Genomic DNA, 15,452 nt, shown 5'->3' on the forward strand with positions numbered 1-15,452 from the left:
GCTCTCAGAAGAGATGCCGCAAGAAGGACACGGCTGGCTTAAAGTCAGCCTGCTGGAGCGTTCAGCAGAATCCTCGTGGGGCAGCTCACTGTGGCGTGACGTCCATCTCAGAGGAAGGGGCGTTTCTGCCAGGCTACGTCCAGCAACATGTCACAGGACACTTGCTGGTTATGAAACCCAGCAGGAATCAGGCAGAACGCCCAGGTCAGCTGGCAGGAATGGCCCACTTCACCTCTCTGAGCCACACATTCCCCATCTGGAACTAGCGACAGGGCCGCAGCAAGAGGCCGCACACCATGGCACAGAGCCAGCATGTTGGGGTCGTGCCTCCACATGGGCAGGTACTAGCTGGCCACACGGTTGCAGTCAGGGCACCCCGTGACTGGTGAGAACACCCTGCAAGATGACTGAGGATGAAGTGGGGATATACCCGGGGTGCCTGGCACAGTGCCCGGCTCGTGGGAAAGGGCCACTGTAATTGCGGTGCAGTGGAGCCCAGGCAGTGAGCGCTCTGGCAGGAAGCATTCCCTCTCAACCCCAGGGTGAGAACACATGGACCCACACCACAGTCCTGGAGACAACCATGCTCACTCGGGGCTAGTTTTCTGGAGTAAGATGTAAACAATATTAATTCCTAAAAATGTGACTTGACCTCCATTAAAACAAGCCATTACTGAGGTTCCTAAAAAAAGAATAAACCCATGCCAATTAGAAGGCGAAACGCTGACTGTCCCAGGGATGCCATTGAGTCACTCAGACTGGCTTTGATAGAAAATGAAGTCCCAGCACTGACCCCGGCAGCTCTTAAAGTTCCAGGCAGGGCTGGTGGCCTTGACCCTGACGGACTGAAAGCAACGGGTCTGACCACTTTCACTGGGGAGCCTGGAAGGCAGAGAAGGATGAACTTCCCTTTAAGGGCTTGGAGTAAAGTGTGTGTTTGGACCTTAAAACTTCAGTCCATCGTTGCTGAGGAAACTGAAGCTCCAGGAAGAAACTGCTGACCCGGCAGCTGCCCCCCAGATGTGTGGGCAGCTGGCCAGCTGGGCGCTTTCCCTATTCACCTTCTCATGTTGGGGCCTCAGTGGCCCTGGGCAGTGCATGTTCAATGCTATGTCATTGGTGGCAAAATAGTGACCAGCTGACAAATGCACACCCAGGGCCCCAGAAATTCCACTCCTGGGTATGGGCCCGATAAGCACAATTGCTGACGTCCACCAAGACTCCAGAACGTCCACGGAGGCTTTATTCATGACCACCCCAAAGTGAAAACGGCCTCCACGCCTGGCAACACTGGATGGATGAAGCGGTGGCACATTCGTGCTGCAATGGAGCACCGACCACAGCACAGGAAAGAACAGAGCTCCGCGCCACGCAGGTGGAGGAGCCTCGCCGTCTGCGCAGAAGCCAGACAGCAAAACCCATGAGAGTTCCACACCTGACAGGTTCCGAAGAGGCAACGCCAAGCTCCGGTGAGGGAGCTGAAACCGCGGTGGCCTCTGGGAAGCAGGGGTATCAACTGCAAGAAGCTGGAATGTTCTGGATCTGGAAGGTGGCTGCCCAGATGTGACAGGTAAAAGGCTGTCAAGCCCCACGTGTGTGCCAAGTACACCTCACTGTGCATGACACCACCACAAAAAGGTACACACCAGGCGGGCCCGTGCCAGGCCTGCACGTAGGTGATGCTCACACAGTCCTCCCAGCCACACAGTGACAGGGGTGCTGTCACCTCCCCACTTTACAGAGGCTTGGGGTGGTCAGGACTTTGGCCTGAGCAGCCAGCGTCCAGAGCCCACGTTGTTCCCCAGCACCACAGGAAACCACGGCCGACGGCTTCACAGAGGTCAGCGGCAGGACCAGGGTTCCAACCTGCTTGGGCTACACCTTCATCTCTACTACACCGTCCTCTGGGCGTGAGCAGGGACCCTAAATGTGGCTCTGTGTCAAGTTGTGTGGACAAGAGGCAGACAGGTGGAGGCCCATGTAGAGTCAGACAGGCTCACCCAGCAGTCGGCTCCATGGCGCGTGTGACCTTAGACAGCCACATGACCTTGCTCTTTCCTCACCATAACACAGAGCCATGGTGAGGACCCACGTGGGGAACCGACAGCATGCGCCAGCCGGCAGCAGACCTGCAGACGGGGTCCTTCCTGCACACCGAGCAAGCCCCGAAAGGCCACGCTCCTCGAAGGCCGACCTGGCCCGTGCTGACCACAGGCCCCAGTGTGTGAGCACAAAGCAACCCAAGAACAACTGCAGGAAATGCAAGGCACACCCCCGCACCCCAGGATCACAGTGCACACACCCCCACCCCAGGGCTACAACGCACACACCCCCGCCCCAGGGTCACAACGCACACACCCCCACCCCAGGATCACAGTGCACACACCCCCACCCCAGGGTCACAACGCACACACCCCCACCCCAGGGCTACAACGCACACACCCCCACCCCAGGGCTACAACGCACACACCCCCACCCCAGGATCACAGCACACACACCACCCACCCCAGGGCCACAACACACACCACCCGCCCCAGGGCCACAACACACACCACCCGCCCCAGGGCCACAACACACACCCCACCACCCCAGGGCCACAAGGCACAGCCGCCACCCCAGCGCCATAGGGGACCTCGTGTGGCTCTGTTCACAGCCAGGTCTGGCGTCTTCCTGCAGGTGTGGGGAAAGTACAAGGCTGGCCTTCCTAGCCCGGGGCTTTCTGACCTCCAGCTCCAGCACTGGCTCCCCCTCCCCAGCACCCAGCTCTCCTGTCTGTCTCCCAGCAGACCTCCTCCCCGTCCCAGCTCCCACCCACTGCTACTCAACCTAAACCTGCTTGTCTGTCAGCCACTGACACTAGCAGCCCCACAGGCTGGCCTTGTCTGTCCCCTACATCGACATGGTTTCCAGCTGGCACTCAGGCCTCTGGCCCCGCAGGAGCAACCTCACAGTCCACATCTGCACCCCATCCTCTCTCCTCTTTCCCATGGGCCAGGCCACAGGTGTCTCCTGCCTGTCCTGCCCCTGCCACCAGAAGCCCCTCTGCCCAGGCTCCAGCCCCAAGCCCTGCCTCTGCCTGGACTAAGACCTTGTCCCATTAGTTCTTTTCAACCCCTCCCCCAGCTCCTGCTTTCTCCCAACACCTAGAAAATGCTCAGTCTCTTCTGTGGTGACCCAGGCTCCCCAAGCTACCAGCTGCCTCGTGTCTCACTGCAGACACTGGCCTCTCCTCAACGTCCCATCAACCACCACTGTAAAGCACTCCAAAGGCCCCCTGATAAGCCAAGCCCCAGTCCCCTCCCCACACCCGCCTTCCTGGGTCCCTCAGCCTCGCACGGCATGGCTGCCCCGCCACACCTCAGGCTTTGACAGGCTGCTCCCCACACCCCCAACCCCCCTTCCAGCCCACAGACTGTCCCGCCCCCTCCTCTGTCCCTCCTCAGACCCCTCCTCCTCCTCCCACACGCCCACTGTAAAGGGCTCCTGCGTCAGGAGCTGCCAGGCTGAGGGCCAGGGCACCCCGAGGACAGCTGCTCCAGCAGCACTCACCCGATGCATGTCTTCATACTTGAGAAAAAGCATGTTCGAGTCCATGCGGTGCTCCCAGAACTCCTGCACGTGCTCAAACCAGGAGCCGTAGCCCACTGCGGAGACAGGGGACAGGGTGAGCCACATGGCTGGGCAGGAGAAGCGCACACATGGGGCCATCCCCACCCCACAGGGCTGCCCTCCTGCCACCCAGCAGCCGTGATGAGGACATCGTGATCCCTGCGGACAAGTCTGGCAAAGGCCCCCGAGGCACTCACGTCTTGAGCCATCCCAGCCCTCCCGCCTTCAGCACGCCTTGAAGGCCTGACCATGGGGGTGACAGCCTCTGAGAAGGTGGTCCCTGTGGTACCTGGCAGTGGACTGCAACAGTGCCCGTTACTTTATCCGCTTAACAAGTGGTCACCAGGAAGCCCTGGAACAAAGCCCAGAAGAACTGGGACAGGGGCCGCTAGGGTTGCTAGTGGGGACAGGGTGGGGTATAGGAAGCTGTAGGACAGATCCAGAACACGGGGCCCTGCTGGGCAAGAGGGCGACAGGCAGTAGCCTCAGTAAATCGAGGAACTCTCCATGGGACCTGAAAGCTGAAGACGAGCAGGGAGTCCTGTCCTGACCTCCAAGAGGCCAGCACTCCTGCACCCACACCGTGGCCCTGGGCTTCCTGCACCCACACCGCAGCCCTGAGCTTTCTGCACCCAGACCTTGGCCCTGTGCTTCCTGCGTGGCCTGCGCTGCCTCAGAGCCCTTGGTGTGGGGTGGGGCACACAGGCAGGGACCAACTCATGGAGTCTCCAGCCTGCTTTGCAGTGTTCTTTATAAAAGCTATGGATCCTCCCCTGCCTGCCACATGCTGTGCCCACCACTGTGACGGTTTCTTCCACGGGGACCTCCATATGACAGAGAGCAAGGCGTCAGTTAAGGATCACTGGGCAGTGGGGGGTGACTGTGCTAAGCAGCAGGAAGCAGCCCAGCTGGATGAGGAGCGCTGGCTGTAGAGACTCCTCTGCTGGGCCCTGTCGCCCGGCAGGATTCCCACGGAGGAGCTGCACCCACACCCCACCAAAACCTCCAATTTCTGCAGAATAAAGCTGAGTCCCAGAGAAGGGAAGAGACTTGCCCAAGTCACCAACAGGTCAATAATCATGGGGGCCCAGACAGGGAAGCCCAAGTGGCCTGACTGCAGCCCATCATGGGGAGCTAAGTCCAAGCAGATGAGTCCCTGGGGCAGAAGGAAGAGTCAAATGGCCCTGTGAACACGGAAGGTAAAGAAAAACCCCACTTCATTCCAAGGAAGAATGTAGCAAGATGTCAAAAACAGACATCCCGGTGACATGGAGTTGCAGGGGGAAATAGTGTGAGGACTCTGAAAGCAGCAAGGCATGAAGGACTGCACGTGTGGTCCTGCGCTGATGTGAGGAGCAAGTGCACGGAGTCCCCAGAGCAGGAGGGGGGACGGGAATGAGCTGTAGGTTGCTGGGTAGAGAGCCTTCCCACCGGAATGCCTGAGAGGAGGCGAGGACGCCGGGCCCCTCCACGCTTTTCCCTGGGCTCCACGCTGCTCTGTGAAAGGGAAGGGAATCATCCATCTGGAATATTAAGGAAAAATAACAAAACCTCACTGTCCACCCCAGAGAAGACATGGTCACAGAGGCTGCATGCCACACTACAGGTGCCACAGGGACCGTCTACACAGCATCCTCACACTGCAGGTGCCACAGGGACCCTGTCTACACAGCGTCCTCCAACTGCAGGTGCCACAGGGACCCTGTCTACACAGTGTCCTCCAACTGCAGGCGCCACAGGGACCCTGTCTACACAGCGTCCTCCAACTGCAGGCGCCACAGGGACCCTGTCTACACAGCGTCCTCACACTGCAGGTGCCACAGGGACCCTGTCTACACAGCGTCCTCCAACTGCAGGCGCCACAGGGACCCTGTCTACACAGCGTCCTCACACTGCGGGTGCCACAGGGAGCCTGTCTACACAGCGTCCTCCAACTGCGGGTGCCACAGGGACCCTGTCTACACAGCGTCCTCACACTGCGGGTGCCACAGGGACCCTGTCTACACAGTGTCCTCCAACTGCGGGTGCCACAGGGACCCTGTCTACACAGCGTCCTCACACTGCGGGTGCCACAGGGACCCTGTCTACACAGCGTCCTCACACTGCGGGTGCCACAGGGACCCTGTCTACACAGCGTCCTCACACTGCGGGTGCCACAGGGACCCTGTCTACACAGCGTCCTCACACTGCGGGTGCCACAGGGACCCTGTCTACACAGCGTCCTCACACTGCGGGTGCCACAGGGACCCTGTCTACACAGCGTCCTCACACTGCGGGTGCCACAGGGACCCTGTCTACACAGCGTCCTCACACTGCGGGTGCCACAGGGACCCTGTCTACACAGCGTCCTCACACTGCGGGTGCCACAGGGACCCTGTCTACACAGCGTCCTCACACTGCGGGTGCCACAGGGACCCTGTCTACACAGCGTCCTCACACTGCGGGTGCCACAGGGAGCCTGTCTACACAGCGTCCTCACACTGCGGGTGCCACAGGGAGCCTGTCTACACAGCGTCCTCACACTGCGGGTGCCACAGGGAGCCTGTCTACACAGCGTCCTCACACTGCGGGTGCCACAGGGAGCCTGTCTACACAGCGTCCTCACACTGCGGGTGCCACAGGGACCCTGTCTACACAGCGTCCTCACACTGCAGGTGCCACAGGGAGCCTGTCTACACATCAAACTGAAGGCTCCACAGGGACCCAGTCTACACAGCATCCTCACACTGCAGGTGCCACAGGGACCCTGTCTACACAGCGTCCTCACACTGCAGGTGCCACAGGGACCCAGTCTACACAGCGTCCTCACACTGCAGGTGCCACAGGGACCCAGTCTACACAGCGTCCTGACACTGCAGGTGCCACAGGGAGCCTGTCTACACAGCGTCCTCCAACTGCAGGCGCCACAGGGAGCCTGTCTACACAGCGTCCTCACACTGCAGGTGCCACAGGGACCCAGTCTACACAGCATCCTCACACTGCAGGTGCCACAGGGAGCCTGTCTACACAGCGTCCGCACACTGCAGGTGTCACAGGAAGCCTGTCACGGGGCATCCTCACACTGCAGGTGTCACCTGCCTCCAGGGCCCTTTGCCCTCCAGCCTCGCAGAGCTGGTCACCAGCCTCATGCGTGGTTGTTTATGCAGGTCCCTCCTGCTGTTGCCCTGTGCTGTGGCCTCTGATCCTGGCCTGTCTGGACATGGTGTGCTTTCAGGGTTCCCGTGCATATTAGTTTCCACCATCTTCAGGACATCAGGGAGGGGGGTCCAGCGGTCCTCAGTATGTGCGTGCTCACTGAGTGACAATGAAGGATGGAGCACAGGGGTGCTCAGTGGGCCTGTCTACAGGGTTTGCTGGGACCAAGGCATGTGTGTGGGACCTTGCACTCAGTGGAGGATGGGTCTGTGACTGTGGTGACATGGAGAGGCCTATATTGAGAGAACTGTTAACTGCTCTGGCCTGAGCAAGATGTTTGTAGCCTCTTCCACGTGCTGGTCTGAATGTGGGTATTGTCCCCATGCTCTGCAGAGAGCAGAGTCCATGCTGGACCCTAGGAAACAGCTTCAGAAGTCCATGAGTGGGTTGCTCCAAATGCCTGGTGGACCACAAGAGCAGGTGCCAGGGCCAAGAGGCCATGGGAAGAGAGGCTGGACAGAGGCCCGGAGCAGGCTCAGGGGGCTTCAGGGTGCGGTCTGGGGCCTCCTACCCCTTGCAGGCAGGGCCACTTCTCAGCAGGCACAGTGGAAGCAGAGGCTCAAGGGCAGGAAACAGAATCATCCCAGGGCTTTGAGGCCCTCGTGGGTTTTCAAACCGCAAGCAACAGAGTCAGCCTGTGGCGCCCTGCACCGCCCCGCCAAGAGGTCCCCTTCAACCAGGCCTGGCGGCAGCTCTAGGTCCACTGCTCTAAGTTCCACTTAAACTCGGGGGCATTACGTTCCAGGATCTCTCTACATGAGTCATCCTCATCTTGTCACATAAGCCCCCTGCAGAACCCCCGATAAGCCACACTGAACAATGCGGCTCAGCGTCACTTCCGTTGGGAAATAAAACAGAAAGTGTATTTTCAGCCTTGGGTAGGAAAGAGTCTCAGTGTAGATTTAATTAAAGTGCAGCTATTATGACACATTTCAAAGCTCCTCTGCCTGCACACCCTACACTGCCCACTTTCTGTCCCAGGACCTCCCAAAGCCATGGCTGGCCATGGGGAGCCCCCTCAGGAAGGCAGGAACAGAACTGCACTGAGGAGCTCCTGCCACCACTCCCAAGGGACAGGTGGCCCAGCGGGGCAAGAGAGTAAGGACTGGGAGCAAGTGCGACCGAGACAAGAGGCCTGGTCCCGCCTTCCTTGAGAGCAGGGCAGGGTGGAACCCAGCCTCGCTCCTCCGCAGGGGCTGGAATGGAAACCAGAGAACAGCACGTGGCACTCTCGGCCCGGCTGTCCTCCTCCCTGCGGGCACAAGTGTGCCCTGCCCCAGTGGCTTGCCTGTGCCTGAGGTTCAGCCCGGCTGTCCTCCCAGCAGGCACAAGTGTGCCCTGCCCCAGTGGCTTGCCTGTGCCTGAGGTTCAGCCAAAGGCCCATGCCTGTCACACTTAGCTCCAGTCTCCACTCCAGGCCCTGTCACTAACGGTAGTGATACCTGGGCCTCCATTTTTACTGTTTTCATTCTCTCCCTGTTTGAAACCCAGGTAGGAAGGATGGATGTTTTAACTGGGGAACTTCTCAGACACCCCGACAGTGTGGTAGAAGAGAAGGGCTCTGGGTTCAGATGGACCTGCTCTGACACACACCAGCTCTAGGATCTCGGCCACGTTCACGACCCTCGGCCTCAGTGTCTTCATCTGTAAAGTGACCGCGGGCCTGACCTACATGGTCACTGTCAGAACTGGAGACCGTGTCGGGGAAGCACCCAGCACCTGCCAGGCCGTCCACGACAACAGACGGCTCCGGTTCTAACATGCCGCCAGGCTGCAACACTCACGCTTATCATTCATAAACCTCCGGCAGAATTCTTGAAAGGTGCCTCGGTAGCTCATGGTCCGCAGAGAGCGGTGGAACTGATAATAAGACACCACCAGATCCTTGGGGTTGCGAGCCATATAGATGACCTGTGGGTGACAGGAGCAGGATGAGTCCGTGTCTCCTTCCCTCCCAGGCAGGGCTGCCCCGACACAGGCCAGCCCCCCTGAACCTGCTGGTGGACCTCACAAAGCAACACCTGCTTCCAGCGTCCAGCTGGGGCCCATGTGCACGGCTGCTGGGTGCTGCTGCTTCGCTGTTTCAGCAGAAAGGTGCCCTGTCCATGCAGTAGTGCTGGCCAGGAAAATTACTTGAGCATTTTATTTCTGTCCTCTAGAACTACTTTAAAATCTGCAGAAGACAAAAAACTTACAACCCTGATCCTGGTGGTAAGAACACAGGCCTCTGGCCGGGTGCGGTGGCTCGCATCTGTAATCCCAGCACTTTGGGAGGCCGAGGTGGGGAGATCACCTGAGGTCAGTAGTTCAAGACCAGCCTGACCAACATGGTGAAACCCTGTCTCTACCAAAAATAGAAAAATTAGCCGGGTGTGGTGGCACACGCCTGTAGTCCCAGCTACTCAGGAGGCTGAGGCAGGAGAATCGCTTGAACCAGGGAGGCAGAGGTTGCAGTGAGCCATGCCACTGCACTCCAGCCTGGGCGACAGACTAAGACTCCGTCTCAAAAACAAACAAACAAACAAACAAAAAAACCCCACAGGCCTTGGCATTTGATGCAATTGAAAAACAAAGAGAATTCGGCCCAAAGCAGGTACACGCCTGCTGGCCTGCTTTGGATTAGGCTGGCCACAGCCATGTTCGACTGTGAGGTAAAAACCAACCTGTCGTTAAAAACTTGGGTAAAATGCTAGAGACGCATGACCCAAGACCACCTCAGAAGGGATCTTCACGTGTGGGCTCCTTGGGAAGACAACCCCCAAGGCCAGGTAAGTGCCAGGGACCTGCATGTGTATTGCACAGGGACCTTGGGCTCCTCTTGGTGGGGACTCATCTCGGGAGGCAGAGGAGGTGCCAGCTTACCTTGGAGTCTCCATTGTGGAGGTCAGAGGGCAGAAAGCGGTAGGGCAGGTGGCTCTTGATGAGGCGGGGAGAGGTCAGTTCCTGCGTGGAGTCAGAGGGAGAGGCAGGTCAGAGGAAAGGATGAGACCAAGGGGAGGAGTGGGGCCAAGGGGAAGGGGTCCAGAGGAGGAAGGAAGGGGTGGGGTTCAGGGGAAGTGGAGTTATCAGAGGGAACGGCGGGTCTAGGGTAGCGGAGGGGTCAGGAGAGCGTCAGGTAAGAGGGAGGGGTGAGGCCAGAGGGAGGGGTAAGGCCAGGAGCAGGGGGACCAGAGGACGAGGGAAGGGGTGGGGGCCAGGGGAGAACGGTAGGGGTCAGAGGGAAAGGTGAGGCCAGGAGTGGGGAAGGGTCAGAGCAAGAGGAGGCAAGTCTGTCATTCCCTGGTCTCCTCTCCCGGAGAGAGTCTCGGACCCAGCCAGGAAAGCCTCCCTTGTCACCGGAGACAAAGATTTGAGACATGAGCACACCCCAGCTGGACCCTGGTGGTAGAGACAAGGGTCCCTGACTTTGGCCTGGGGAGTCCATCTATCATAGCCACAGCCACAGGATCTGCTCAGGGGGCCTGGGAGCTACTGCCCCGGCTTGGAGTGGCGTCGGAGGGCAGCAGAGGCAGCAGGAGGCACCAGCCCCAGTGGGTGCTGCCAGGCTGGCGCTGGACCACACAGCAACCTGGCCTGATGCGCTCGCTGCTTCCACCTGCCCCTCAGGCCTTCCCACCAGCAGCCAGGGTGTTCCTGTAAAGCAGCCAGCACCGTGCTCTCTGCTCAGAGCCCGTCTTCCCAGCTGCCCTAGGAATGGGCCCAGCCCTCATGAAGCCAAAGAGCCCGGAACCGTTGCCTGCAAGCCCCAGGCTTGCCTACTGCTCTGGAAGGCCAGGCCCCTCGTGCCGTGGGGTCTTTGCTCACGGGTCCCTCTGCTCCTCTCCTCTTTCAGGACCTGCCTCAGACATCCCCACAGGAGACTGCTGGTCCCCTCCTGATCTGCTCCCCTCCCAGCGCTGATCGCTGGCTAGCTACTATGGCTTCCTGGGCTGAAAGGCCGGGCCTGATGCTGTCAGTCACTGCTGCCCCCAATGCCAAGAGCAGTGCCTTGAACGCGGTGGCCCTCGGCACGGCAGTACGGAACGACTCCCAGATGGTTCCGCACGGACAAGGAGAGCAAAATGGCTGTTCAGGCCCAAGAGGCTGGGGTGCAGACAGGGGCCCTGGAGGGCCACAGGGGTCTTGTGCCATGGGGAGGGATGGCACTCTCAGAGCATGACACGGGGTGGGATGGCACTCTCAGAGCTGGGTTTTGGAATGCTGCTCCAGAGGGAGGAGGACAGGCGTGGTGGAGGCTGCAGTTCTGGCCCATTCAGGTGTGAGGCTGGAACTAAAGAGGTGCAGCGGACGGGGTTGGGGTGCCTGTGGGTGTGTCTGAGGGGTGCGGGGAGCAGGGCTCTGGGGTAACATTTATTCATTCTTGATACCAAATATTTGATGCAAACACATCCTACCCAGCTCCCTCAGAGGAGGGCCCCCAGGGGAAAGCGAGGGGGAGGCCCAGGGCCTGCTCCCCACAAATGGCCCCTCAGCCCTGTGCCCCCCAGGCATTGACTTCCTTTCCACCTCACAGACTCCCTGACGCTGATGTGTCTGTCACCCACGCCCTCATCAGGTTCCAGGTCACTGCCAGCTCAGGCCTGCCAGCTTCTCCCCTGGCTATATGGGGCTATCTGCTCTCCCCTAATCCACAGAGCCCCCAGGAGCAACTGTCAATCATCAGGGTGTAATGGTAGAAATACCCTAAAGAGGTGCTGGGACAGGTGCTGCTGGCCCTGGGTACCTTGATGATGTCCAGGCCCGGCTGTGGGTACTCCAGGACCGGGAGCTGCTCGTCGATGTTCATCAAGCCGATCTCATCGGGGTCAGCGCCCTGGCTCACCAAGTAGACCACCTCCTGCAGCAAGCTGGTGCCTGGAGGGGAGAAGCCCCAGCGCGGGGTGCTCAGAGGAAGCCCACGCGCCCGGCCCTGTGCTCGGGTCAACACCTGCTGCCCAAGAAGGGGCTGCCCAGGGCGACTGAGTCTGGGAAGAGGAGCGCGCCCCGCAAGGTCTCAGCCTGAATCCCCCGTGCTGGGTCATGGGCCAGTCGGCTCTGATTCTCAGAGGGGCCAGGATGCTTCACAGGGCTGTTAGGAGAACAGAACAGAACAGAACCCAGCCCCTGTTATGGAAGCGGCTCAGGGGCTGTAACGGGTGGGTGACTCAGCCCAACTTGAGGCTGAACTTGGCAGTTTACGCAGGAATGATGGGTCGGGGGAATGACCCGCTAGCCAAGATGAGGAAATGACGTCTGCCCAGTATCTACTGAAGCTATATACACATAGCCCATGATCCAGGAACTATCCTGGGGAGACACCCAAGGGAAGCCAGTGCAGGTTCTAGAATAGTCTTGGCCACATCATTCATAAAGTCACTTGGAAACACAAATACCCATCAGCAATAGAATGAGTAAGTTGTGACAGTCACCATGGGGTACTACACAGCAACAAAAAAGAATGAACTGCAGACATAGCACGGCCAAGCCCCACAGATAGGATGTGACGGAACTGCAGACACAGCATGGCCAAACCCCACACACAGGATGTGACGGAGTCCTCCCACCCCAAGGCGCTCCAGGGTACAATCCTGTATGTCCCATTGGCATGAGGTTCAAGGATGGGCAAAACTCAACTATAGTGACAGAAGTGAGAACAGTGTTTATATTTTGGGTTGGTTACTGATTCAGAGAAGACACAAAGGCGATTCCGGGGTCTAGAGCTATTAACTGGGTCTGGTGGGAATTACATGGAAGCATGCTACATTATGATATGTGCTGGTTTCCATCTATGGCTCCTGGCTCATTATCCCCCCAGCCCTTATTATAGTCTTTTGTCATAATATTGGACCACTCCAGGCCTTAGAAGCAGGTCTCAGTAAACAGCATCTCTCTCTCTCTCTCTCTCTCTCTGACCTTCTCCTGCCCCCACCCCTTTCACCTGTTCCTTTTTCTCCCCAAGGCAGGCCATACAAACTGAAAATATACTTGAATCTTCCCCCGCCTTTCTGTCTTGGAGCTGGCTATGAAGAAATTCTCTGGGCTGGGCACAGTTACTCATGCCTATAATCCCAGCACTATGGGAGGCCAAACCGGGAGGACTGCTTGAGGCCAGAAGTTCGAGACCAGCCTGCGCAATATAGCAAGACATTGTCCCTACAAAAAATAAAAAATAAAAACATTAGCTGGGCATAGTGGCATACATCTGTAGTGCCAGCTACTCAGGAGGCTTAGGTGGGAGGATCGCTTGAACCCAGGAGGTAGAGGCTGCAGTGAGCTGTGACTGCACCACTGCACTCCAGCCTGGGCAACAGAGTGAGAATCTATCTCAAAAAACAAAAAGAAAAATTCTCTGACCTGCCTTTTCTGACTGTGTGGGTCATGAGACCCCCAGTTCAGAAGGGGAGGAAGGAATGTCGCACAGGCAGGCCTTCCTGGGCTCCCCACCCGACTGACAGTGTTGGGCTCACAGCCCTTTTGTCCAGTCCCATTTCTACATGCTTCCACCATGCCTAGCCAATGAGGGCTCCATAAAAGGCCCAAGAGGACAGGCTTTGAGGAGCTTCCAAAGAGCTGAACACATGGGGGTTCCTAGAGGGTGGCTTGCCCAGAGAGGGCATGGAAGCTCCGTACCCTCCTCCATCCTCCACAGGTGTCTCTTCCTCTGGTATTCATCAGAAGCCTTTGTAACATCCTTTATAATAAACCAGGAAATGTCAGTGTTGCCCTGAGTTCTGTGAGCCGCTCTGGCAAATTAGTCAAACGTGGGCAGGGAGGGTGTGCGAACCCCAATTTATAGCCAGTGGGGGAGACACACAGGCAAAACAACCTGGGGCTTGTGGTTGGCATCAGAACTGGGGGCAGTCTTGTGGGACTGAGCCCTCGCCCCGTGGGATCTCGTGCTGTCTCCAGGTGGGCAGTGCTGGAATTGAACTGGACTGGGGGACATCCAGCTGGTGCTGCTGCAGGACTGAGTGCCTGCTTGCTGGCAGGGAGAAATCCCCAGCCTGTCCGCCACAGGAGTCCTCTGTGTTGACTCTTGTGTGAGAGCAGAGGAAAAGCGGTTTGAGGGCTTTTCTCCAACTGATATGCACATGTAAGATATAATTCAATTAAAAAGAGACAAATGACCTCCGCCCGCCAGTGGCCTGGTCAGCATAACCTCCTCTCCTAAGACTGTGGGGAGATGCGGCCAACGGGAAGAGCCTGGGCAAGCCCAGCGTGCTGTGCCATTAAAGGCAGGGAGAGGCCTGCGGGGGAGCTCGTGTGTGCTGAGGACACCCTGGCACTCACTCACAGGACCACAGCTGCCCACAGGGCTACAGACCTACGGACCAATTCTCCCTCCTCACAAATCAGCCACACGGCTGAGCCAGGCCTCCTGCCTGGGTCTGGGAACCGTCCCTCTAGGACAAACAGCACATTTCGCACTCAGGTCCAACGGCCTCCAGCCCAAAACCCTTCCGTAGCTTCCCAATGTTCACACACTGAGGCCCAGGCATTCAACCATTTACTGAGGCCCTCTGAGCTCTGCACACCTGGTGCGGGGTCCAGGCTGCACCCTCCTGGGCGGGGCCAACCACAGCACTCTCCGCTCTGCCTGTATGCTCCTCCCAGCCTCAGCCTAGGCACAGCTGTCTCAGAGCCCCTGCCCCTTCAAGTCGGCCTTTTCTGATGGCCGGGATCACCTGCAGTGCACACCCTGGGATGCATGGGACAGGCCCTCTCCTCCCTGCTACGGCCCAGGGGAGCAGGCACTGTGACCGGCTCCACACCTGGTGCAGGCAGGAGGAAGCGGGGCCCCGCCTGGACCACACACGGGGCTGACCACATGCACTGGTGCCTTGAGTGCAGAGTCCCATTCGAGGACCCTAGGGCCAGGCAGGACACCCAACCAGAAGTGTGCCGGGACCAAAGGTAACTCCCAGGGAGAAAGGCGGCCCTCTGCGCCTTCTCCAGCCTCTGTTCCCAGGCCCAAAAACAGCTCCAGGTCCCCAGTGATCCTCAGTCATCACCTTGTCTGACCTCCCAGAAGAAACGGGCACAGCTTAACCCACTGTGGTCCCTTCATATCGGCGGCTCCAGTTTCTGCCACTGGCTCCTCATCTCCCCGCCCTGAACGTGGTGACAGCCCGGAGTGCAGCCCTGGTCCCCTGCCCCCAGGCCAAACCCAGGTCCACCCCTCCACACATCAGCCTCCGGGGCACATGCCCACCAACTCCAGTACCTCACCCGCTGCCCAGCGCCTCAGTGGGACCCGGCCAGCTCTGGGGGCAGCATCCAAGGCTGTCTCCTCCGCAGCACCCGCAGCCCGTCTCAGCAAGCAGCCCCTCCAGCCGACAGAGGCTCAGGCCGGATGGTGGCCTCACTGTGGCTCACCCGGCTCCTCTCCTCTGTCCTTGCCTCAGTGAGCCCCACCGACCCTGCCGTCGGGTGTGTCCAGAGCTGACCCTCCCCCTGTGACACTGCGTCCTCACACCTGAACTGCTTCCTACGAGGGCTCCTCCCTGGCTCTCTGCTGCCACCCAGCTCACTCTGCCTTCTAGTCCAGGGGTCCCCAACCCCCAGGCCACGGGTCTGTGGCCTGTTCCGAACCGGGACGCACAGGAGGAGGCGAGCGCTGGGTGGGAAAGCATTCCAGCCTGAGCTCTGCCTCCTGTCAGATCAGCGGG

At 59.0% G+C, this 15,452-nt stretch overlaps 1 protein-coding gene across 1 annotated transcript in view; it reads right to left on the bottom strand.

Moving 5' to 3' along the window:
* SULT4A1 (sulfotransferase family 4A member 1) overlaps nt 1-15,452 on the bottom strand; it is a 38,774-nt gene that overhangs the window by 5,789 nt on the left and 17,533 nt on the right. Inside the window, exons 2-5 of the mRNA XM_001172043.6 lie at nt 11,528-11,658; nt 9,667-9,747; nt 8,589-8,715; nt 3,550-3,644 (exon numbers count right to left, since the gene is read on the bottom strand). Of these exons, the coding sequence (XP_001172043.1) occupies nt 3,550-3,644; nt 8,589-8,715; nt 9,667-9,747; nt 11,528-11,658 (434 nt within the window). The remainder of the gene's footprint in view (nt 1-3,549; nt 3,645-8,588; nt 8,716-9,666; nt 9,748-11,527; nt 11,659-15,452) is intronic.

This window comes from Pan troglodytes, chromosome 23 (genome assembly GCF_028858775.2).
Source record: "Pan troglodytes isolate AG18354 chromosome 23, NHGRI_mPanTro3-v2.0_pri, whole genome shotgun sequence".
In the NCBI taxonomy this organism is placed as follows: Eukaryota; Metazoa; Chordata; class Mammalia; order Primates; family Hominidae; genus Pan; species Pan troglodytes.